Raw genomic sequence first — 24296 nt, forward strand, 5'->3', positions numbered from 1 at the left:
AGCAGAGCCCTGGGCACAAAGAACATTTGGGGTCCCACCTCCTGCTCCTCCTCTTCCCCCCTCCCCCTCCAGACCCCACCCCCGGCCAGGCCAGGAGCCAGGCCCTGGTAAGAGCTACCCGGGGAGCCCCACACTCTCCACTGGCCCGGGGGGGCCAGGCATGTGAGCCGGAGCTCCATGGGCAGCTCTTACCAGCACCCAGCCAGGGGGCGGGACCACAGTCCCCCCCCAATTCTACCCACGGGCTGGCACTCCCGCAAATCGGCCGGGGCCCGTGCCTTACTCATCCCCGTGCCCCAGCCTCTCCTGCCCAAGCTCCAAGCCGCATCCCTGTCACTGCTCCCCAAGCAGTCCCGGGTTACCGTAGCTCCCCACCGTATTCACCAGCTGGGGCTCCGGCCTCCCCGGCGCCCCCCCCAGGGAACACTTGGCCGTTGCGTTCAAACACATTTATTTTGTACAAAACAGGTGGAAAAGTCGGGCTCTGCGCGTCCGCCTCTCCCCGGCCCCCGCGAACTCCAGGCGGCCGAAGAGCGCGGTGCCGGCTTTGCGGCAGACTCCAGCCGCCTCTGCGCCTCCTGGAACCGTCCCAGCCCCACGGCGCGCGACCAGGGCGGGGAAGGCCGCCCTCGCTTCCCGGTGGGACCGAGCCGCTCCCCTCCAAGCCGGTCCGCCGGCAGCGCTGGGCCCCCGCGGGTTTTCAAGCTGGTGGGGGAAATGATCAACATGCCCCCCCTTACCCCCGGCAGGGAAATCGCAGCCACGTTCCGGAGCCGAGCCGTTGCCGATCGAGTTAATCGAAAACGCCAGCGTCTCCCCGTTTTGTCTCCGCTTGGACTTGAACGAGAATCGGCCTTTCCAGCCAAAACCGTGGAACTTCCCCCTTTTGACATTTTCTGACCCTCTTTTAAAAAAAAAAAAAATCCCCCCTCCCCCCCCAAAAAACCCAGGGCAATGAAGCGGAACCGACCCCTTCCCCAAACAGTTTCGTTTTCCGTACATCGGCCTTTTCCCATGGGGAAAAAAAAATCTCATTGAAAAATTCCTCTTTGCACGGGGAAGCGCGAATCTAGACTCATGCTTCAGGGCTTCACCTGGTTGCTGCTAGGGTCAGGAAGGTTCCCCCCCCCAGCCCAATGAGCCAGGTGCATCTGGGTTCCCTCTTCCCCCCCCCCCCCCCCCCCCCAAACTTTCTCTGAGGCATCAGCCACGGCTGGAGATGAGATACTGGCCCGAAAACCCTCTTTCCAGCTGCCTGGCTGCTCCCATGCTCTGGGTCCAACCGATCACGGGCTTTGGGGTCAGGAAGGACTTCCCCCCCCCAAGTCAGATGAGCAGGGACATGGGGGGGGCGGGTTTTTTGGGGGGTATTTTGTCTTCCGCTGCTCGCCCCCTGGGATCCTGGGGTGGCTGGGGGGGGGTCCTGGGCTGGGCGACCGACCGGAGTCTTCTGGCCTCGCAAGTCGTCAAACGGTCCTGCCCCTCTCTGGTTCTTGGGGATCAGCCAGGCGCCGGGGTCGGCGGAGTCCGGTGCAGGGTGGGAGATGGGGAGGGGGGCTTGCGGCAGGTGTCCCCCCCCCGATCCCACCCCTAGACGTAGGCGTTCTTGCCGTATTGCCCGCCGGTGCTGGCGTCGGACCCCCTCCGCAGGCGACTGGGGCCGGCCTTGGGGAGGGCGTAGTGGAAGCTGGGGGGACACAACGGGGAGGGCCGGGGTCACACGCATGCCCAGCCGGAGTCCTGGGGGCCACCAGGCCCGGGCTGGGGGGAGCTCCCCCAGCCCTCCTCTGCTGCAGGGCAAGGGCCCTCCACGGGACCACAGGGCCTGCCCCGGGACCACAGGGCCCTCCCCACCGTTACCTCTTGTCCTGCGAGGACGGGGTGCAGCAGGACCCCAGGAGGCAGCCGCCCCCGACGATGGCCAGCAGGGACCCACTCCAGCCCACGTACAGCGCCGGGCCGATCTCGTACCTGCAGGTGCGGAGAGACCGGGGGTCAGGGCCGTGGGGCGGGATCCCACCCCCCTGCTGCCCCCCAGCCCAGCCCAGCCCGCCGGACTCACTTGGTGCCGGGGAAGAGGGGGTCGAAGAAGTCGCGGGTGATGTTGAAGGCGTACCAGGAGAGCGCCACCATCCCGCACAGCCCTGGGGAGGAGAGGGGAGACGTGAGCGCCTCGGGGGGTGGGCCCGCAACCCCCACTGCCCCGGTGTACAGCCCTGGGGCTGTTCCCTGCCCCCAGGGCCCAGCGGGGGGAATCGGGGCCATGGCCAAGGCACCCTGCGCTGGGGCTGTTCCCTGCCCCCAGGGCCCAGCGGGGGAAATCGGGGGGGTGGCCAAGGCACCCCGCGCTGGGGCTGTTCCCTGCCCCCCAGGGCCCATAGGGGGCGGATCAGGGGTGTGGCCAAGGCACCCCACCCTGGGGCTGTTCCCTGCCCCCCAGGGCCCATGGGGGCAGATCGGGGGCATGGCCAAGGCACCCCACCCTGGGGCTGTTCCAGGGTCTATTGGGGGCGGATTGGGGGCATGGCCCAGGCACCCCACGCTGGGGCTGTTCCCTGCCCCCAGGGCCCATAGGGGGTGGATCGGGGGGGTGGCCAAGGCACCCCGCGCTGGGGCTGTTCCCTGCCCCCCAGGGCCCATAGGGGGCGGATCAGGGGCATGGCCAAGGCACCCCACCCTGGGGCTGTTCCAGGGTCCATCGGGGGCGGATCGGGGGCATGGCCAAGGCACCCCATGCTGGGGCTGTTCCCTGCCCCCCAGGGCCCCTAGGGGGTGGATCGGGGGCATGGCCAAGGCACCCCATCCTGGGGCTGTTCCAAGGCCCATGGGGGCGGATCGTGGGCATGGCCAAGGCACCCCGCGCTGGGGCTGTTCCCTGCCCCCCAGGGCCCATAGGGGGCAGATTGGGGGCATGGCCAAGGCACCCCACCCTGGGGCTGTTCCAGGGCCCATAGGAGGCGGATGGGGGGCATGGCCAAGGCACCCCGCGCTGGGGCTGTTCCCTGCCCCCCAGGGCCCATAGGGGGCAGATTGGGGGCATGGCCAAGGCACCCCACCCTGGGGCTGTTCCAGGGCCCATCGGGGGCGGATGGGGGGCATGGCCAAGGCACCCCGCGCTGGGGCTGTTCCCTGCCTCCCAGGGCCCATAGGGGGCAGATTGGGGGCATGGCCAAGGCACCCCACCCTGGGGCTCTTCCAGGGCCCATGGGGGCGGATCGGGGGCATGGCCAAGGCACCCCGCGCTGTGGCTGTTCCCTGCCCCCCAGGGCCCATAGGGGGCAGATTGGGGGCATGGCCAAGGCACCCCACCCTGGGGCTGTTCCAGGGCCCATAGGAGGCGGATGGGGGGCATGGCCAAGGCACCCCGCGCTGGGGCTGTTCCCTGCCCCCCAGGGCCCATAGGGGGCAGATTGGGGGCATGGCCAAGGCACCCCACCCTGGGGCTGTTCCAGGGCCCATCGGGGGCGGATGGGGGGCATGGCCAAGGCACCCCGCGCTGGGGCTGTTCCCTGCCTCCCAGGGCCCATAGGGGGCAGATTGGGGGCATGGCCAAGGCACCCCACCCTGGGGCTCTTCCAGGGCCCATGGGGGCGGATCGGGGGCATGGCCAAGGCACCCCGCGCTGTGGCTGTTCCCTGCCCCCCAGGGCCCATAGGGGGCAGATTGGGGGCATGGCCAAGGCACCCCACCCTGGGACTGTTCCAGGGCCCATAGGGGGCCGATGGGGGGCATGGCCAAGGCACCCCGCGCTGGGGCTGTTCCCTGCCCCCCAGGGCCCATAGGGGGCAGATTGGGGGCATGGCCAAGGCACCCCACCCTGGGGCTGTTCCAGGGCCCATCGGGGGCGGATGGGGGGCATGGCCAAGGCACCCCGCGCTGGGGCTGTTCCCTGCCCCCCCGGGGGCGGATCGGGGGCACTGCAAGGCGCTCACCCCCCAGGATGAACATGCAGCCCCCAGTGGCCGCCATCTTCCCCTTGGCTGCGGGGTTCCCGTTGGCCACCTTGGTGCATTTCATCCCCACCACGCTGCAGACGATGGCCAGGAAGCCGAAGAGCAGCGCCGTGATCATCAGGGCTCGGCAGGCCTGCAGGTAGCCTGGGGAGGGGGTACAAGGATGGTGGGGGGGGCTGAATAGCTGAGAAGTCGTGGATTGCCCCCCCCCCCGCCCTGGATCTAGGACAGGGGAGACCCACGGGGCTTCGGGCCACCCCCAACTCTTTGCAACTGAGCAGCGGAAGAGCGAGACCTCCGCGTGCCTCAGTTTCCCCATCTACAGTGGGACTCGGGGGATTCGCCCCCTACCTGACAGGGTCAAGACGGGGGCGGGGGGGGCGCTCAGGTGCAGCCGTGACTGGCTAGACGGGTATCTACGCCAGACAGGGGTAAAAAAAACCCGCATGCCACCCAGATCCCTGTGGACCGCCCTCCACCCGGCGCGGGAAGGGGGGTTCACACGGTACAGACGCCGGTTCTGTTGCTTCATGTGAACGCGACCCGCCTCGCCGGGGGGTCTCGGCGGGCATCGGGGGCCCCCGCTGGCCCGGGCGCCCCCCAGAGCCGGGCCGCAAATGCGATGTGGACTCGGGGCCACGCGGCGCCGGTGCAGGGACCCAACCGGGGTCGGTTCAGCCCATGAGCTGGGGCCGTCGGAGCGGCTCACGGGGCGGGGAAGCGGAGGTAGGTTGGGACGGGCCCCTGTGGGGAGCTGCGCTCTCCCCCCACCCAGCGGGCAAATCCACTGACTTCACAACCTGACCCGCCCCCCCCACAACCCGCCAGCCCCCACTCCCCTCCCAGAGCCGGGGAGAGAACCCAGGAGTCCGGGCTCCCAGCCCCCCCACCCCCCAATCCGCCAGCCCCCACTCCCCTCCCAGAGCCCGGGAGAGAACCCAGGAGTCCTGGTTCCCAGCCCCCCCCCACCCCCCAATCCGCCAGCCCCCACTCCCCTCCCAGAGCCCAGGAGAGAACCCAGGAGTCCTGACTCCCAGCTCCGCCCCTGCTCTGACCCACCAGCCCCCACTCCCCTCCCAGAGCCGGGGAGAGAACCCAGGAGTCCTGGCTCCCAGCTCCCCCTGCTCTAACCAACCAGACCCCACTCCCCTGCCAGAGCCGGGGAGAGAACCCAGGAGTCCTGGCCCCCAGCCCCCCCTGCTCTAAGCCACAAGGCCCCACTGCCCTCCCAGAGCTGGGGAGAGAACCCAGGAGTCCTGGCCCCCAGACCCCCTTTCACCTACTTCCCTCCGAGAGTCTGTTCTCTCTCTCACAGACAGAGAGAGAGCGAGAGAGCGCACGGCTTGCTTCTGAGGGAGTGGGGGGTAGTCGGTTAGAGCAGGGGGGGCTGGGAGCCAGGACTCCTGGGTTCTCTCCCCAGCTCTGGGAGGGGAGCGGGGGCTGGTGGGTCAGAGCAGGGGGGGCTGGGAGCAGGACTCCTGGGTTCTCTCCCCAGCTCTGGGAGGGGAGTGGGGTCTGGCGGGTCAGAGCAGGGGAGGCTGGGAGCCAGGACTCCTGGGTTCTCTCCCCGGCTCTGGGAGGGGAGCGGGGGCTGGTGGGTCAGAGCAGGGGGGCTGGGAGCCAGGACTCCTGGGTTCTCTCCCCGGCTCTGGGAGGGTAGAGGGGGTTGGTGGATTAGAGCAGGGCAGGCTGGGAGCCAGGACTCCTGGGTTCTCTCCCCGGCTCTGGGAGGGGAGTGGGGGTTGGTGGGTTAGAGCAGGGGGGGCTGGGAGCCAGGACTCCTGGGTTCTCTCCCCGGCTCTGGGAGGGGAGCGGGGGCTGGTGGGTCAGAGCAGGGGGGCTGGGAGCCAGGACTCCTGGGTTCTCTCCCCGGCTCTGGGAGGGGAGTGGGGGCTGGTGGGTCAGAGCAGGGGGGCTGGGAGCCAGGACGCCTGGGTTCTCTGCCCGGCTCTGTGGGGGGAGTGGGGATGGGTGGGTCAGAGCAGGGGGGGCTGGGAGCCAGGACGCCTGGGTTCTCTGCCCGGCTCTGGGAGGGGAGTGGGGGCTGGTGGGTCAGAGCAGGGGGGGCTGGGAGCCAGGACGCCTGGGTTCTCTGCCCGGCTCTGTGGGGGGAGTGGGGGCTGGTGGGTTAGAGCAGGGGGGGCTGGGAGTCAGGACTCCTGGGTTCTCTCCCCGGCTCTGGGAGGGGAGTGGGGTCTGGCGGGTCAGAGCAGGGGGGCTGGGAGCCAGGACTCCTGGGTTCTCTCCCCGGCTCTGGGAGGGGAGTGGGGTCTGGCGGGTCAGAGCAGGGGGGCTGGGAGCCAGGACTCCTGGGTTCTCTCCCATCTGTGGGGTCGGGGGGACCCTGCTTGGACGCAAAATGTAACTCTTACCACCCTGAGCACATCCGCCAACCCCCCGCCCAGGGTCCAGACTCCTGGCAGGGCGTGTGAGGGCGGGGGATGCCCCGCGGGCACCAAGCCCCAAAGCGTCGGGAGCTTCCAGCCCCCCTTGGGACACCTGCCGGGGCCTGGGGCCGGGCTCCCGGCTTTCGCCCTGGCGCCGGGGCTGAGCCTGCGAGGCTGGGCAAACAGGGGCTGCCCGCCTGGCTGGGGAGTGGGCACCGGCCCAGGGCACCTCACCAGCCCCTGCTGCCTGAAGGGTGGCGACCCCTGCCCAGCTGCTCAGGGGGGCGTTCCTTCCGTTCAGCTCTTAAGTGTCCAGCCCCACTGCACAGAGGGGGAAACTCAGGCACGGGGAGCCTATGGCAGGAGTACAGATAGAACCCAGGAGTCCTGGTTCTCAGCCCCCCCCCCCCAACCACCAGCCCCTACTCCCCGCCTGGAGCCAGGGAGAGAACCCAGGAGTCCTGGCCCCCAAGCTACCTCCACCCCAATCCTCTGGGCGCGCTTCCACCTTGGGCTGAGATACTCCCGGGGCGGGCGCGGGGGCAGAGTCTCAGCCCCTCTCCCCGATTTACTATCTGCTTGGGCAGCTGCCACAAGGCGCCCGGGGCCCATGGGGGGTGGGGGAGGTCCCGGCTCTGCAGGGGGGGCTCCGGGCGCGGGGCGCACGGGGAGGGAAGGGGGGTCCCGGCTCTAAAGGGGGGCTCCGGGCCCAGGGCGCACGGGGAGGGGAGTCCCTGCTCTGCAGGGGGGTCTCCGGTCCCGGGGCGCACGGGGAGGGAAGGGGAGTCCCGGCTCTGCAGGGGGTCTCCGGTCCCGGGGCGCACGGGCAGGGAAGGGGGGTCTTGGCTCTGTAGGGGGGGGGCTCCGGCTCTGCGGGGGGGCTCCGGGGCGCAGAGGGCGGGGGTCCCGGTTACCGGACACCCCCAGCATGGAGGGCAAGCCCCAGCAGTTGTAGACGCCGGTGGAGTCGATGGCGCAGCTCTGCCAGAGGTTCTCGAAGAAGGTGGAGGTGGCGATCACGGTGCTCTCCACCGTGGACACTCGCCAGTAGCTGTTGGGCAGCGCCACCCCCAGCAGCGCCCAGCCGAAGGAGCCCAGGAAGAAGCCCCCCGCCTCCACCGCCGCGGCCATGGCGCGCCCGGGGCGCACGGGCAGGGGCGCACGGGGAGCCGGGGCGCACGGGCGAGCGGCGGGTGGCTCAGCCCGGAGAGGCCAGCCGGGTAAAACCAGAGGCGGCCTCTTGACGTCAGGGCGGGATAACGGGGCCGAGCAGCGGCTAACGGGGCGGGGTAGGTGCGTGAGTTGGGCATGGGGGGTCGGGGGCGGGTTTGCGCACCGTCTGCGTGGATCTCTGGCTCCCTGGGTATGGGCGTCCCCCCTCCCCCAGCTATGAACGTGACTCAGGCCTCTCCTAGAGCCAGGGAGAGAACCCAGGAGTCCTGGCTCCCAAGCAACCTCCACCCCAATCCTCTAGGTCCCACTCTGCAGCCTTACTTAAGAGCGTTTCCAGTTTGGGCTGAGATACTCCCGGGGCGGCGGCGGGGGGCAGAGTCTCAGCCCCTCTCCCCGATTTACTATCTGCTTGGGCAGCTGCCACGAGGCGCCCGGGGCCCACAGGGGGTGGGGGAGGTCCCGGCTCTAAAGGGGGGCTCCGGGCCCAGGGCTCACGGGGAGGGGAGTCCCGACTCTGCAGGGGGGGGACTCCGGTCCCGGGGCGCAGGGGGAGGGGAGGGGGTCCCGGCTCTGCGGGGGGGCTCCGGGGCGCAGAGGGCGGGGGGGGTCCAGGTTACCGGTCAGCCCCAGCATGGAGGGGAAGTCCCTGCAGTTGTAGACGCCGGTGGAGTCGGTGGCGCAGCTCTGCCAGAGGTTCTCGAAGAGGGTGGAGGTGGTGATCACGTTGCCCTCCACCGTGGACACTCGCCAGTAGCTGTTGGGCAGCGTTACCCCCAGCAGCGCCCAGCCGAAGGAGCCCAGGAAGAAGCCCCCCGCCTCCACCGCCGCGGCCATGGCGCGCCCGGGGCGCACGGGGAGCTGGAGCGCACGGGCAGGGGCGCACGGGGAGCCGGGGCGCACGGGCGAGCGGCGGGTGGCTCAGCCCCGAGCGGCCAGCCAGGTAAAACCAGAGGCGGCCTCTTGACGTCAGGGCGGGATAACGGGGCCGAGCAGCGGCTAACGGGGCGGGGTAGGTGTGAGAGTTGGGCGTGGGGGGCGGGTTTGATCTCTGGCTCGCTGGGTGTGGGCGTCCCCCCTCCCCCCGCTATGAACGTGACTCAGGCCTCTCCTAGAGCTGGGGGTGGAACCCAGGAGTCCTGGCTCCCAGCCCGCCCCCCTGCTCTAACCCACCAGCCCCCACTCACCTCCCAGAGCCAGGGACAGAACCCAGGAGTCCTGGCTCCCAGCCCCCCCTGCTCTGACCCTCTAGATTCGACTCCATTCCCCTCCCAAAGCTGGGGAGAGAACCCAGGAGTCCTGGCTCCCAGCTTGCCTGACCTAGGTGATGGGATGCCACAGCATGACCCCCGCTTCCCGCCCCCCCCCCCCGGAGCCTAATCCCACAGCATCCCATCCATCCCTCTCGCCGGTCATGTTGACCTTCACCCAGGCTGTAGTGGGCTTGAGTCCGGCCCCTTTGACTCCAGCCCACTGAGCTCCATGGGTCACAGCTCATTCCCAAACTACCCCGCCAGGAGCTGCGGCCTCTCGCCAGCCTCCAGCATGGCCCCCGTGCAAGGAAACCCCTTTCTCTTTGCGCCAGGCTCCTAGGAACCTGCCCCCGAGGGCAGCCCCTTCTGGGGTGGAGTGCAAAATCTGTGGCCGAGGGCGGAAGGAGAGGGACAGGCTTGCCTGCAGCTGCTCCTGCAGGGAGAGCCGGGATGCACACTCCCTTGCGATAGCCAAGGACATGATAAGCTTCTCTCGGGCTGCGTTCCAGACCCCGAGCGCATGCGCCCCTTCCTGTTGACGCCCGCCACCCAGGGAATACCCACCTTTCCTCTTGGGAGGCCGCCAGCACCGGACGAGGAGCTGTGGGCCGGGCCGCCGTCTCCCCCGGATGCATAGTTGGAAAGGGGCTGGTGCATTGCACAATCCCCGAGGCATACGCTTGGCTTAGCAAGGGCAACAGGACGCTGGGTTCTGGGCCGTGACAAAGGGCGATTTCTCAGAGCCAGTGCCAACCGCCGGCAGTTGAGTCTGCCCGGGTTCAGCCAGAGAATAAGAGACAGATGATCCCGACGGGGAGGCGGTTAGTCATCAGAGGGTGTCACGCATTTGTGTACAACCTATTGGAAAAACAAGAAAATCCCCCACTTTGTCACGGAGGGATTTATTTCTCCAACCCTCCCCAATCAAGCCCCCGTCCAATCTATATTTCTCCTGAAACCTGGCACCGCTCAGAGGCGAGACGCCTTTGTGCCGGGCTGGGCCCAGAGCTCAGCACTTCCCCAGAGAGTTTTCCCAGCCTTCCTCCTCTGAGCTGGACAAAACCAGAGGAGACGCCAACGCCTGCCTCGGTTGCCCTGGGTCTCTCCTGCCTGGCAGGGGTTACCCGAACGCAGCAGTGCCCAGCTAGCCAGGGGGCAGAGCAGGCTGTTGTTGCCTTTCCCACCCACTTGATTGCCCATCGGGGTCAGGGCAGGGATAGCTCAGTGGTTTGGGCATTAGCCTGCTAAACCCAGGGTTGTGAGTTCAATCCCTGAGGGGGCCATTTGGGGCCTGGCACTGCAGGGGGTTGGGCTAGACAACCTCCTGAGGCCCCTTCCACCCCTGATCTTCTATGATTCTTTCTGTGGGGCTAACCGGAGCTGGAGTTTCCCAGCCCGGCAAACACAGCTGTTGGTCTCTCTGCTTTTGTTTGTGCAGCTCGGGTGTGGCCTGTCCTGGGTAAAGTCGGGATAGGCCTGTTACCCCCAAATGCTTAGCTCCAGTCCCATCCTGCCAGCCAGTTCCCATGGGGGGGGTTTTGTGGAGGGATTTTTATTTTTTTGTTTTTGGTACCAAATTGTCCATTTTTCAAAAAAAAAATCTTTTAACCAGAAATGGCTAAAACTCCGAGAGGCCCCCGGGGGGGGGATTTTCCCAGGTCACTGGGTGGGGGCTGGAGCCGGTTCTGTGTTGTATTGTTGAAAGGGAACCCCGAGATATTGAACCCGACCCTGGATGCTGCCAGCTTCCCCGGGCAGAAGAGTTGTCCGGTGAGGGGGGGGGAGGAGTTGCATTTTCTGCCAACAAAAAATTTTAAGTTTTTGTCAAAAAAAAAACAAACAAAAAAAAACAACCCATGAAGGTTTTTGGCTGGAAATTTTTATTTTTCTGTTGTCAAAAAGAACCAAAAATGGGGTTTTTTTGGTGGGGGGGAGGGTTGATTTAATCCCTCCCAAATCGCCAAGGAGATATTGCGATGAAAAATGAAACATTTTCCATCGTGTATCTATGTTGTGTATTCACCAGAACAAGAATTGCAAAAGCAAAAAAGTTTGGGGGAAAATGAACAAAATGTGTCTGTTTTCATTTCTTCGTTTGTTCATTCGTTCTTTTCTTCTTTCTTTCGTTCTTTCTTTCGTTCTTTCGTTTGTTCGTTCTTTCTTTCATTTGTTCTTTCATTCTTTTGTTATTTCCTTCTTTCTTTCGTTCTTTCATTCTCTTGTTTGTTCATTCTTTTGTTCTTTCATTCTTTCTTTCTTTCGTTCTTTCATTCTTTCTTTCGTTCTTTGTCATTTTGAAATGGTTTTCAAATTTCCATTTTAGCAAAACTCTGAGAATCTGGCAGAAAAAAACAACACTTTTGCAATTTTGTCATTTTTCCCCCTTAAAAAGTGTTAAATTTTTTTAAAAAATTAAGTTTACAAGGGGAAATTGGGGCATGTTTCCCAAGTGAAAAAAAAGACACAACATTCCCAAATGGGATTTTCCGAAGAGACCCAACAGGCTGGAAATGGAACAAAGATTTTCATTTCCATGTGGAATTTGTTTTTACAAGAATTGGGGGAAATGTGAAAAACAAAGAAACCCTATGCCATGAAACTGGATAAAGTCCTAGGTTTTTAAGCCTAGATGGGACAAGCTCATCTCTCGTCTGTCCTCCTGTGTGGCAGAGGACATTAAGTGTCACCAAGTGACCTCTGTTTGCAGACCCGTAACTCGTGTTTCGCTGATGGTCTGTTCACAGTGGGGGCCCCGATCTCGGCCGGGGTCTGCGCAGCGCCTGGCACGAGGCCCAGGCCGAGCTCGGGGCCCCCCCGTTGTGTGGGAGCTGCACAGATCCCGGCCGAGATCAGGGCTCTTGCCGTGCCCGGACTTGCTTGGTGGGGACATCGCCAGTGATCTTTGGTCCCGGAGGGAAGCGATTTCTTTCCGCTCTTTCACATGGGCTCTGGAGACAGCAGCGGTGTGACCTGGGGGGGCGGAGAGGGCCGTACCAACCTCCCCTCCCTGCCAAGCTCCAGGGGGGAGTGGGGGGGGGCAGACAGTGCTGGCAAAGCTCAGCCAGTTAATTATTTACCCCTCCCCAGTGGCTTTGATCAAGGCCAAACCTGAGACCTTGGCCACCATCCGTCCTGGGGGTGGGAACGAATGGGGACAAGGACGATAAATGAGTCAGTTGCTTGGCAACGGGGCGCTGGAGATACAGGGTGACTCATTCGTGCCCCTTGCTCCAAGCTTGCCGCATCCCCTGCCTGGTGAAAGGCCAAGCCGGGGGGTGTGGAGATCCCAGCCAGGCAAACCCCGGCCTTCAGCCCTTGTTGAGGCAGCGGTCTAGGGGGTGAAGATGTGCGTAAGGGGCTAGGCTACGAGCTCTGGGAGGGCAGCCCGGGGGGCCGGGAGCCAGGACTCCTGGGTTCTCTCCCTGGTCATTGGCACAGGGCGTCCTTTGGTCCACCAGTCGAACATGCCCCATGCAGCTGCCTGGCTGCTGTGTCATGGTTTAGCCATGGGGCTGTGGGGTGCTTCCCTCTCCTCCCTCTGTGGATGGGGGGGGGGCGTCTGGGGATAGATAGAGAGGGTGGATGGGGATAGATAGATAGATAGAGGGGGTGGATGGGGATAGAGAGAGAGTGAGAGAGAGTGGATGGGGATAGATAGATAGATAGATTAGATAGAGGGGAAGGATGGGGATAGATAGATTAGATAGAGGGGATGGATGGGGATAGATAGATAGATAAATAGATGGGGTGGATGGGGATAGATAGATGGGGTGGATGGAGATAGATAGATGGGATGGATGGGGATAGATAGATAGATAGATAGATAGATGGGGTGGATGGGGGGGAGGGATAGCTCAGTGGTTTGAGCATTGGCCTGCTAAACCCAGGGTTGTGCGCTCAATCCTTTGAGGGGGCCATTTAGGGTCATGGGGCAAAAACTGGGGATTGATCCTGCTTTGAGCAGGGGGTTGGACTAGATACCTCCTGAGGTCCCTTCCACCTCTGGTCTTCTGTGATTCTCTGCACCTTTGCTACGATTCCAGGGGGTGTATGGGGATGGACGGACAGATGATAGAGGGGGCATCTGGGGATAGAGAGAGGCTGTCCCCGCAGAGCCGGGCCGAGAGGGGAGGCCGTGTCTGAGGCTGGCTGGGAAGGGATTTGAGGACACCAGCCCAGTGTAATTTCTCTTTGTGCTTTCGTCCCAACATACAAGTGACAGGATGTTTTCACTGGCAGCTTATCATTAACTCTGATAGATTGCGGCTGCACAATGCGGGCTGTGTCTGAGGACGGCTTTCCCAGCCGTCACGGCCCATTCCCTGCAGTCATTGACGGGCAACCACAGATTGTGAGGCCGTTTTTCCTGTCGTCATCTCCCCCCCACCCCCGGCCCCCGCTTTTCTCAGGGCTTGGCTCAGCTTCTTGGCCTCCCCTTTTCATCCCATGAACCATGGGTGGCTTTGAGGAAGCATCAATCTCTCCTGGACTTCCCGTGGGTTTGGGCAAGGGAGCAGAAACCGTGAGTGTCTATGTACCTAGCCATTCTTCTATCCATCCAATCATCCATCCATCCATCCCCACACGCCTCCATCCATCCGTCTGTCCATCCGTCCCCACACCCTCCCATCCATCCGTCCATCTGTCCATCCACTCGTTCACCTCCAGCGGAGGGCAACGAAAATGATGAGGGGTCTGGAACACATGACTTATGAGGAGAGGCTGAGGGAACTGGGATTGTTTAGTCTGCAGAGGAGAAGAATGAGGGGGGATTTGATAGCTGCTTTCAACTACCTGGAAGGGGGTTCCAAAGAGGATGGCTCTAGACTGTTCTCAATGGTAGCAGATGACAGAACGAGGAGTAATGGTCTCAAGTTGCAGTGGGGGAGGTCTAGGTTGGATATTAGGAAACACTATTTCATGGGGAGGGTTGTGAAGCACTGGAATGGGTTCCCTAGGGAGGTGGTGGTATCTCCTTCCTTAGAGGTTTTTAAGGTCAGGCTTGACAAAGCCCTGGCTGGGATGATTTAGTTGGGGTTGGTCCTGCTTCGAGCAGGGGGTTGGACTAGATGACCTTCTGGGGTCCCTTCCAACCCTGATATTCTGAGTCTATGATTCTATGATCTATCGATCCAATCATCCATCCATCTGTCTGTCTGTCCACCCACCCACTCATCCTTCCTCCATTCACCCATCCATTCATTCTTCCATTCCCTCCAATCATTTATCTATCCATCCATCAGTCTGTCCACCCACCCATCCATCCATCCATCCATCCATCCAAACTTTTATCTCTCCATCCATCCATCTGTCCATCCATCCGTCCATCCATCCATCCAATCTTTTATCTCTCCATCCATCCGTCCATCCATCCATCCAATCTTTTATCTCTCCATCCATCCGTCCATCCATCCATCCAATCTTTTATCTCTCCATCCATCCATCCATCCTATCTTTTATCCATCCATCCATCCATCCATCCAGTCCATGATTTATCTATCCACCCTCACACCCAACAATCTATCTGCCCATATATTAATAATATTTAATAATAATTTATAAATAATAATATTGAAACTCATTTTTCTGGAATGGGCCCAGCTTACCAAAGGGTCCGGGTCGCTCTGTATGACAGCCCTCGCCTCATCAGTACGTCCCGCTCACTAATTTGATCAGCAGTGGTTTCACGTTTACCATCAAGTCGCTGAGGAAACTGCCGAATAATGTCGGGCCCAGGGTCTCACTGAACAGACCCCCATTCAGTGATGGTGGGGGATTAGACTAGGTGACCCCTGTGGTCCTTTCGAACCCTATTGTTCTGTGATTCTGTGCACAGACGCCAGCTGGTATAGATATGCCACAGTGCCCGCCACCATCCCAGCCCAGTCAAATGTCCAACTTCCTCATCTTCGGAGCAATTAATGGCTCAAGCCTCGGACAAATCAGAGACCGGATTTTGATTCCTGAGCAAGCGTAGCAGCTGAGCTCCTCTGGGACAAGGCTGATCCACAAAGCACTGGTCAAGCGGGTGTTCCACGGGGGGGCGTCCAGCGTCTGAGTGGCTCTCAGAAACGCTGCCCACCCGCCTCTTTGAGGCGCCCTCATGACCTTGACGCCCTATCATCGTCACAGATGTTCCGGTCTGGGGCATGGGTGGTCCAAGGAGTCAGAGCTGGAATCAGGAGCCAGGAGTAAGGAACCAAACAGCGCTGGAGCAAGGCTGGGAATAGGAACCCATTGCGGCTGTGAGCCTTTAACAGGTGATGATCAACTACCCTCTCAGATGATGCTAGCTGGCAGGGGATCGGCCAGTCTTGGGCAATGACTGGCCCCGGCTGAGAGAGTTTGCACAAAAGCCAGAGACGGTGCAGCTGGAAGAGACGCTTCAGGAGGGAGTTTACACCTTGGGATAAGTCCTGATGGGAGAAGGGACAGGGCGAAGGAGACCCCCTGGAGTGGGCCAACCCACAGGCAGATGGAGCTGAGAATCCAGACTCCAGGGAGGTCACTCTTCAGAGTCAGAAAAACAGAGAGCCCGGGAGAACCCTGGATGGGTTAAAGGTCCAAGCCCAGGGAAGGGGCAGAAGTGGCTTCTGGTGCATTTTGTTTCACTTCTGAGTGTAGCTGAAAGCCTCCTCCTGGGGCCATGACTCTGACAGCAGCGGGAAACGGAAGCCGTCCGGTTGATGCCCAGGATCCTGTGGGATGCTCTCCATGTGGGATGTTCCTGCCTCGGAAGGGACCTGGCTATCCGGCAGAGTCTTGAGCAGAAACGGCCCACTGCAGCGGGGGCGGGGGGGTGCTGACTGTTTGCTCCACCAAACCCACCCACGAGGGGGCCACTCCAGTGGTGAGTTAACTCTTCTCAAACTTTTTTTTGCGGAGACCTCCCCCTTTGAAAATATTTCAAGCTGGGATGACCCCCCCACCTTCCCTTTCCAAAATGTGAAGACCCTCCCATACCATGTCACCCTTCAGAGCTAGGCGCCCGGCCAGCAGCCACCACTCTAGCAAACCCCCTCCCCCCAACAATAGTCTTGCAACCCTCTTTTGGGTCAGGATCCCCAGTTTGAGAAACTCTGTTCTACACCAACCCCAAAATGAACAATACCCCTTTTTTAAAAAAAAAGAGGCAAGAAATAAGATTTTAAAGATGCCATTTCACTAAAACGGAACATTCCTCTTGGGAAGGTGGCAAATTTAGTGGAATTTTGTTTTGGATTAAAAAACACACACACACCCCCGACAAAAAGCATTTTGACAGGGTTGAAAGGCTCTGTTTTGATGTTTTCGTATGGGAATGTTTTGAGTTTTTTTTCATATTGGAAAATTGACCCCCTCTCTCTCCCCGCCCCCCCCGCAAAAAAAAATTAATCAAAATTTCAAAATCAAAACAAAACATTTCCATGGCCCTGAAATGAAATGTGTTTGGAAATTTTGTTTCACACGACATTTTGAAATGTGGTGGCTCTTACCCGATTCAGAGCAAACTTAGACATGGTAGAATTGCTCATTAAATGGTTCCCATGCAGCTCTCACTCCAAAACCCTCTCCCACCCAGAGCTTTTACCCTGAAAAGTGAAAAGTGTATCCCCATTAGGGACTTTGTGCTAGCCCTCCATTTCCATAGCAATGTTGAATTGGCAGGGAACTCGAGAGGTCATCTAGTCCAGCCCCTGAGGCAGGATTAAGTATGTCTAGGCTGGCCCAGGTGGGCCCAGATCCTCAAAGGTATTTTAGATGGAAGGAGCCCAGATGCTACAGTGCTGGGCAGCAGGTTACAAACCTAGGAGTTCTGTGTTTGTACCACAGCTAACACAAAGGAGTCCCGCTCCATCACTGGGGTGCCTCGGTGCTACTGTGAAACACCTAATAAATAATAGACAGCACAATGGGGTCCTGCTCCATGGTTGGTGCACCTTGATGCTACCGTAATACATCTACTAAATTCAGTCGCACCGGCTGCAATTGGTCCATGATTGGGGCTCCTAAGTGCTGATGCAACATGCACAAAGGACTAATTATAAAAAGGGGGTGATAGAAAACACGGCCAAAAAAAAATCACCTTTTTGTTTCCTTTTTAAATGTTTGGAAAAACTTTTATTTGCAAATCATTTCTCATTTTCTGTTTTTCTCGGGTCATAGATGTAAGCTCCTTGTGATCCTCTTGTGTCACCTCCTGCCTAGCAAACTAAGAAATACTCAAAATAAGTCCAATTTTATAAAGAATTATTCGATTAGCTGAGTTACATGGGCCCAGAGCGACAAATGGATTTTGGCTCTTAATCCCCCTTGGGATCTGGGCCATGGTGCAATGAATTATTATTGTTTATGATTTATTTTATTAATTAGGATCATAATTATTTGTATTATTTGAAGTAATTATTCCAAGTTTTAAAGACCTAATCACGGCGTACAGTGTCTCATTTGGGACATGGAAAATGCTGAAGTCCTAAAAGAGACATGAAAAAATTCTGATGACAAAATGTCAATAAAAACTTGGTGAAAAACACAGGAGAAACCAGCAAGTCTGACTGTCAACGCTTTGAAAAAATGGCATTTTTCATCATTAAAAATTGCAGGGGGCTTTATTATGGGGCACAGAGCTGGTTATAAAAAAAAATATTTCAAAACTTATTTTTGTCTGAAATCGGGATGGACGGGGGGAGGGATAACTCAGTGGTGTGAGCATTGGCCTGCTCAACCCAGGGTTGTGAGTTCAGTCCTTGAGGGGGCCATTTAGGGATCTGGGGTAAAAATTGGGGATTGGTCCTGCTTTGAGCAGGGGGTTGGACTAGATGACCTCCTGAGGGCCCTTCCACCCCAATCGTCTATGACAGATGAATGCACAGAATTTTTCACAAAATGAAATATTCCAAAAATATTTTGTTTCAAACTTTAGGATTTTTGTTTACAAATTAATTCAATTATATTGGATTACCTGACTTGGCAAACTTCATTATTTTTACAAATAGATTAGATAGGTAAAATAGATATTTACTTTTAAGCAATCAACCATCCTGTCTTCCAGCCCCTTGCCACTCTAACCCACTCCCCTCCCAGCACTGGGGATAGAACCCAGGAGTCCTGGCTCCCAGTCTCCCCACTCTGAGCCACCAGCCACCACTCCCCTCCTGGAGCCAGGGAGAGAACCCAGGAGTCCTGGCTCCCAGCCCCCGCCTGCTTTAACCCCCACTGTTGTACTTAAAGTACGGCACAGGATCTGTTCAGAGGGGATAAGGCAAACGCCGCATTTATTGGTAATCCACGTACCAATCATACCCTGGATCATACGATCAATATTACACTCACACACACACGCACACTCCGTCTTGTTGTTGTTCCCATCGAGGTGCTCCCCTTCACTTCACTGGCCAGGTGCGTTAGATGGGGGAGAGGTGGATCCGATCCGGGGCGATGCTCCTACGTTGACAAGCCGAGACCCGGGGTCCTCTGCACGACACCTCCCAAGTAGAGCCGCTTCCCTCTCATGCAAAGGCAAAATCTGCCTCCGTCAGTTGGTCACCGGCGGCGCTTCCTTCGGGGTGCCCCGTTTCGTTTCAGAGAGGGTGTTTTCAAAAGAAGGTGCTGGCTTCTCACCTCCAAGCCCGTCAGTATGTCTGATCTTCCATAGTGAGCCCACCTGGCAAGTTTTATTGTGCTTGGCTCTGGCTCCCGTCCCCTTCCAAGGGTTGCAGCTGTCCGGAGGTACTGCCTTCCACGCCTCGCTCCTTCACCAGGGCAGGCGGTTAAAAGGGGGAGATCTCGTTCTACTCCGAGCGAAAAGACATTTTCCTTCTGCCTTAACTCTCCTTAGGGGCTATAGCTCAATACAAAGTTTCGGTGTAAGGATTTGATATAAAGTTGTGTGAAAACAGAGGTTATATATGGAAAGACTTAATACAAGGTTATATGCAGAGGCATAATACAAAGTCGTATGAAAATGATACACAATTATGCGAAGATGCTTAATGCAGAAATTTATCTACACCACTCCCCTCCCAGAGCCAGGGAGAGAACCCAGGAGTCCTAGCTCCCAGCCCCCGCTGCGTTAACCACTAGACCCCACTCCCCTCCCAGAGCCAGGGAAAGAACCCAGGCATCCTGGCTCCCAGCCCCTCCCCTGCTCTAACCTCTAGACTCCACTCCCCTCCCAGAGCCAGGGATGGAACCCAAGAGTCCTGGCTCCCAGCCTCCTCCCCCCAAACCACTTGAGAATCTCACAGGACTGAAGGAATTACTGTGGGCCCAAGAGGCCCATGAACCCCCTCCTGGCTGCAGCTGGAGGGGGGCAGGGCTTGTTACAGAGGAGCCCCAGGCAGGGAAAAGCGGGGTGCTGTTGGAAGGAAGGGGGCTACGGGGAGCTTTGCTGTCCAAGGCTGGGTGGCAGAGAGAGCAGAGGGGACCTGGATGCTCCCTGTAGGCTGGGGAAGACCCAGTTCACTGATGAGTCAAGCAGCCTCACTGCATCCATCACTCGGGGCAGCTCCCTCCCTCTCCGGGCAACGGGCTCAGGCTCTCGGCAGACCCAGGCAGCGTCGCTGCATCCGACAGGCTCAGGGAAGCTCCCCCTTGCCACAGCGCTGGGCTCAGGCTCTCGGCAGACTCAGGGACAGGTGCTCTCCAGCTTACTCGCTGGCCTTGACTAGCAACGCAGCTCGATGCGCTTCCTCCCCTCCCAGCCCAGCCGGCCTGTCGCTCCGATGCCCCGAGCAGGAAGCGGGTTGCTGCTGACGATGCCAGATGGAGCTGCCAGCCAAGAGAAGACAAGGCCGATGAACGCTGGGCCCGCCTCCCGCCGGCCGCCCATTGACCTTGACAAGTCAGCGGAGCATGGCGAGGTGATCCGGGCCTGCATTCAGCCCTTCTGTTTACCCTGCTGTGGGGATCAAAGCAGCCAGTGTTGCAGGCGAGATCGCCTGGCAATGGAGCTGAGTGCGCCTGCCAGTGATTTGCCAGGTGGGGAAACTGAGGCACAGAACTGCGGGAGGGGTGAGGCACCTCCGAAGGCAGAGTCAATGAGTGTTCGCTGCTCTCCTAATCTCTAGGTGTTGGCTGAGTCCATAGAAAAACCTGAAACAATCACGCTGCCCGTAATGTAATCAAAACTTCACTCCCCACACTGCGTTAGAACCCAGGCGTCCTGGCTCCCCCCCCTCTAACCCACCAGCTCCCACTCCCCTCCCAGAGCCAGGGAGAGAACCCAGGCGTCCTGGCTCCCAGCCCCCCCTGCTCTAACCCACCAGCCCCCACTCCCCTCCCAGAGCCGGGGAGAGAACCCAGGAGTCCTCATGGCCAGGGTACCCGTTACCCCCTGCCTCTGTTTGCATTTCCACCTCCAGGCTATTTTTGCTTTTTCTCATTTCGTGCCCATCCGCCTTGGGCCACAGCCAGGTTATATGATAAATAAATACGGTTCCAGGAGACGAGGTGGAGACATCCTCTGGTTTGCCCCGCCCCCCCCCAGGCCCTGCCCAGGGGATAGCGCCAAGGTCGCGGGCGGGAGACAAACGCCCTTGCGTGCCAGGGAGCTGGCCACAGCCCTGCCTTAAGCTGGGGGCCGGAGAGCAGCAGCTGTTGTCCCCCCCCCGCCCCCCAGCAATCTTCTGATCTCACAAGCTCCCTGCGACAGCCGTTTGGGTCAGGACCCCCCCCCAAGTCTGAGACCCGCTCGGACTCATCTTCCAGGCCTGATGGAAGACGGCTGAGCACCCGGGGGCCTGGGGGAGTGCAGATTTAGTCTGTGGCTTCGGAAGGGGACAAAGGCGGACCGGTCTATAATTCCCGCAGGGTGTCTAACTTTGATACCTGGAAAGCCCCCGGAACAAATGATTCAGCCCTCAGTTTCGGCAGAACCTGGCGGCTAATAGGATTATAAGGAACGGCCGGCGTGGATTTCTCAGGAACACGCCAAACCCACCCGATTCGAGCGGGTAACTGGCCTCGGGGAGGGAAGTAACGGCAGACGCAAGATGCCTTGAGTTTTGTTAGGTTTTTGACACAGGCCCCTTCAGCAAACTAGGGGCCTGTGGGCCAGATGAAATCACTATAAGTTGGGTGCCCAGGTGGCCCGATTTTATAGGGACAGTCCCGCTATCTGGGACTTTGTCTTATGTAGGCACCTATTGCCCTGCCCCGATTTTTCACACTTGCTGTCCGCTCACCCGAACTATAAGGTGGGCGCACAAGTGATTGAAGGACCGTCTTCAACGAGTAGTTACCGTGGCTCACCGGCACGCTAGGGGGGTCCCGCTTGGGAAACGGAGCGCTCCAAGGATGCTTTTGAAACCTGCAGCTAGCACCCAAGCTGGGAGCGGGTCAGCCCCGCCGGGCAGGCCAGGGTTAGGATTCGACACGCCCGTGACAAAACGGGAGAAGGGGGCTGAAAGGCACGAGCTGCCACTCAGGAAAGACGAGGGCGAAGAAGTCTAAGGCTTCAGCTCTGTCCAGGGCTGATCTAACGAGGACGTAACGAGGGCCTGCATCAAGGGAGATTGGGGTGAGGTACCGCAAAAGCCGTTCTCGCTCCAAGGGGACGCGAAGCTCCAGACCAGGCGTCCAGGGATCCCCGTCATTGCGGGGGTTTAAGGCTAGGTCGGCCAAAGGCCTGTGAGGCACGGCCGAAGTTTAACTTGGTCCTGCCTCAGGGCGGGGGGCTGGGCAAGACGACCTCCTCCCGCCCTACGTTTCTATGATGTAGTAACAAAAACTGGGTGGAAATAAATAAGGTCGAAATGGAATTTTTCTGGGGGGGGTTTTCCCCCCCAGAATGAAGTTTGCCACAGTGCTGTGAAAAGTTTCTATGCCCACCAAACAATATTTCCGGGAGGAAAAAAATTAGCCATCTGAGCCAGTTACACGGTTTGCGCTGCTCAGGATCTTGGGCGGTGGCTTTCTCTCCTTGCCAGCTCTCGCTGCACCAAGGGGCTTAGTTGCTTCTGGCACTTAAGCCCAGGAGGCGCGCCCTTAGCAAATAGCTTTCACCGGGCCCTCGGCAGCCTCCAGCCGAACACTGACGCTGGCTGCCGCATCCTTGTTCTCCACTGATCTGGGGCCCTGTGGAAAATTGACTCCCTTCGAAGCCCCATTCCCAGCACAGCCGCACGGGCCCAGCCCCCGCCTGGGGATTTCTCCCCCAAGCCCCAGAGAAGAGCTGCCCCCGTCTGCCAAGCGGGGCGGGAGTCAAAGCTGAGCAGACACGAAAGCCCTGATCCTCCGGCTGTCTGTGCACCCCACCCCGCCCTTCAGCCCATGGGGGTTTTACTCTATGGCATGTGTGACCGCTCTCAGGAATGGGACCCCCAAAACACACTGATGTGGGGTCCCAAGAACATGCCAGGAGGCACTGGGACTGCTGGATCTGAGACCTTGACCTTAATCACAATGGTGGGAAGGAGTGTGGGGGGGTGTCTGCTGGGTGAGAGCGGGGGGCCTAGTGGTTAGAGCAGGGCGTGTGGGGTGCCAGGACTCCTGGGTTCTCTCCCCAGCTCTGGGAGGGGAGTGGGGTCCAGTGGGTTAGAGCAGGGGGTGCTGGGTGCCAGGACTCCTGGGTTCTATTCTCAGCTCTGGGGGGAGTGGGGGCTGGTGGATTAGAGAAGGGGGTGCTGGGAGCCAGGACTCCTGGGTTCTATCCCCAGCTCTGGGAGGGGAGTGGGGGCTGGTGGGTTAGAGCAGGGAAAGCTGGGAGCCCGGACTCCTGGGTTTTCTCCCCAGCTCGGGGAGGGGAGTAGGGGCTAGTGGGTTAGAGCAGGGGAGGCTGGGAGCCCGGACTCCTGGGTTCTCTCCCCAGCTCTGGGAGGGGAGTGGGGTCCAGTGGGTTAGAGCAGGGGGGGCTGAGAGCCCGGACTCCTGGGTTCTCTCCCCAGCTCGGGGAGGGGAATGCGATCCAGTGGGTTAGAGCGGGGGAGGCTGGGAGCCCGGACTCCTGGGTTCTATTCCCAGCTCTGGGAGGGGAGTGGGAGCTGGTGGGTTAGAGCAGGGGGGGCTGGGAGCCAGGACTCTGGGTTCTCTCCCCAGCTCGGGGAGGGGAGTGGGGTCTGGTGGGTTAAAGCAGAGGGGGCTGGGAGCCCGGACTCCTGGGTTCTCTCCCCAGCTCGGGGAGAGGAGTGGGGTTCAGTGGGTTAGAGCAGGGGGGGCTGGGAGCCCGGACTCCTGGGTTCTATTCCCAGCTCTGGGAGGGGAGTGGGGGCTAGTGGTTAGAGCAGAGGGGGCTGGGAGCCAGGACTCTGGGTTCTCTCCCCAGCTCGGGGAGGGGAGTGGGGTTCAGTGGGTTAGAGCAGGGGGGGCTGGGAGCCCGGACTCCTGGGTTCTATTCCCAGCTCTGGGAGGGGAGTGGGGGCTAGTGGTTAGAGCAGGGGGGGCTGGGAGCCCGGACTCCTGGGTTCTCTCCCCAGCTCGGGGAGGGGAATGCGATCCAGTGGGTTAGAGCGGGGGAGGCTGGGAGCCCGGACTCCTGGGTTCTCTCCCCAGCTCGGGGAGGGGAGTGGGGTCCGGTGGGTTAGAGCAGGGGGGCTGGGAGCCCGGACTCCTGGGTTCTCTCCCCGGCTCTGGGTCGGGAATGGGACCTAGTAGGTTAATGTGGGGTGCAGGCTTGCATTGTTAGCTCCTGAGGGCCGGGAGATCCGGGTCCGGCTCTCCAGGGGCCTTCCCATGCCAGAAGCGTGGGAATCACACGTGTGGCTCGGCCGACAAACGGCCCATTGTCCCGCGCGGAGCCGGCTGGGCCAGAACTGTCAGGCAGGTGCTGGGCGTCCCGCGAGGGAGGGACCCACCGCCGCACAAGGGAGTCTCTGTGCAGGCTGGCGCTGGGCCAGGCTCTGGGCCGGCGGCACCGTGTCCCCCCCACCGCCGCCCACCTCGGAGCTGTGTGTCAGGAGCCCCGCAGGGCTGGGGAGCCCAGCCCGGGAAGGAGGGGGCAGGGTGGCCCGTGCCCAGCCCGTGGGGGCAAAAGGATGTGAAATGTCCAGGAACCGTCCCCCTCCGCCCCAGTGCAGAGCGAGGGGCAGCAGGAACCCCACAGCCCACATTCACTACTTGTTATTGGGGTTCGGGGAGCACCCCCACACTGGGGGCCCATTGCGCCAGGCACCGTTCCGGACCCTCCCTTGAATGGGATCAGGGCCCCCATGGGGCAGGACGCTGCAGCGACATAGTGAGAGACAGTCTCTGCCCCACAGAGCTCCTGGGGTAAGTAGACAAAGGAGAGAGGAGGAAATACAGGCCCTAGTCTCCCCCCAGAGAGCGAGCTAGAGAACCCAGGAGTCCTAGCTCCCAGCCCCCCCGCCCCACTCTAACGCACCAGCCCCCACTCCCTTCCCAGAGTCCTGTCTCCCAGCCCCCCCTGCTCTAACCCACCATCCCCCATGCCCCTCCCAGAGCCAGGCAGAGAACCCAGGAGTCCTGGTTCCCAGCCCCGCCCCGCCCCGCTCTAACCCACCAGCCCCCACGCCCCTCCCAGAGCCAGGGAAAGAACCCAGGAGTCCTGGCTCCCAGCCCCCTGCTCTAACCCACCAGCCCCCACTCCTCTCCCAGAG

The 24296-nt window shown here is 60.4% G+C and overlaps 2 protein-coding genes and 1 pseudogene across 6 annotated transcripts in view; 1 reads left to right on the plus strand and 2 right to left on the minus strand.

Moving 5' to 3' along the window:
• Positions 1-24296, minus strand: part of LOC102934537 — a 1094240-nt pseudogene that overhangs the window by 641921 nt on the left and 428023 nt on the right.
• Positions 1-24296, plus strand: part of LOC102933291 (zinc finger protein OZF) — a 1218290-nt gene that overhangs the window by 487912 nt on the left and 706082 nt on the right. The gene's annotated exons all lie outside the window — the stretch shown is intronic.
• On the minus strand, positions 435-9454 carry CLDN15 (claudin 15). 3 transcript variants are annotated; one of them, XM_037887555.2, is made up of 5 exons: positions 9328-9454; positions 3933-4097; positions 2063-2144; positions 1861-1971; positions 435-1687 (listed from the first exon to the last, which is right to left on the minus strand). In XM_037887555.2, the coding sequence occupies exons 1-5, from the start codon at positions 9437-9439 to the stop codon at positions 1591-1593; spliced, it is 567 nt and encodes a 188-aa protein (XP_037743483.1). In that variant the 5' UTR covers positions 9440-9454; the 3' UTR covers positions 435-1590. The 3 variants fall into 3 exon arrangements, with proteins under 3 accessions (XP_037743483.1, XP_037743481.1, XP_037743482.1); XM_037887553.2 differs by lacking the exon at positions 9328-9454 and adding an exon at positions 8131-8567; XM_037887554.2 differs by lacking the exon at positions 9328-9454 and adding an exon at positions 7255-7711.

This window comes from Chelonia mydas, chromosome 28 (assembly GCF_015237465.2).
Source record: "Chelonia mydas isolate rCheMyd1 chromosome 28, rCheMyd1.pri.v2, whole genome shotgun sequence".
NCBI classification, from domain to species: domain Eukaryota; kingdom Metazoa; phylum Chordata; order Testudines; family Cheloniidae; genus Chelonia; species Chelonia mydas.

Bases quoted from the DNA above. Each gene is read 5' to 3' on its own strand.
- CLDN15 (XM_037887553.2), bottom strand. From the start codon at position 8,347: ATGGCCGCGGCGGTGGAGGCGGGGGGCTTCTTCCTGGGCTCCTTCGGC. The intron at 2,145-3,932 runs GTGAGCGCCTTG...TCTCCTCCCCAG, and splicing joins CTGCATGTTCATCCTGGGGG to GGCTGTGCGGGATGGTGGCG. The intron at 1,688-1,860 runs GTAACGGTGGGG...GTGTCCCCCCAG, and splicing joins CCGTCCTCGCAGGACAAGAG to CTTCCACTACGCCCTCCCCA.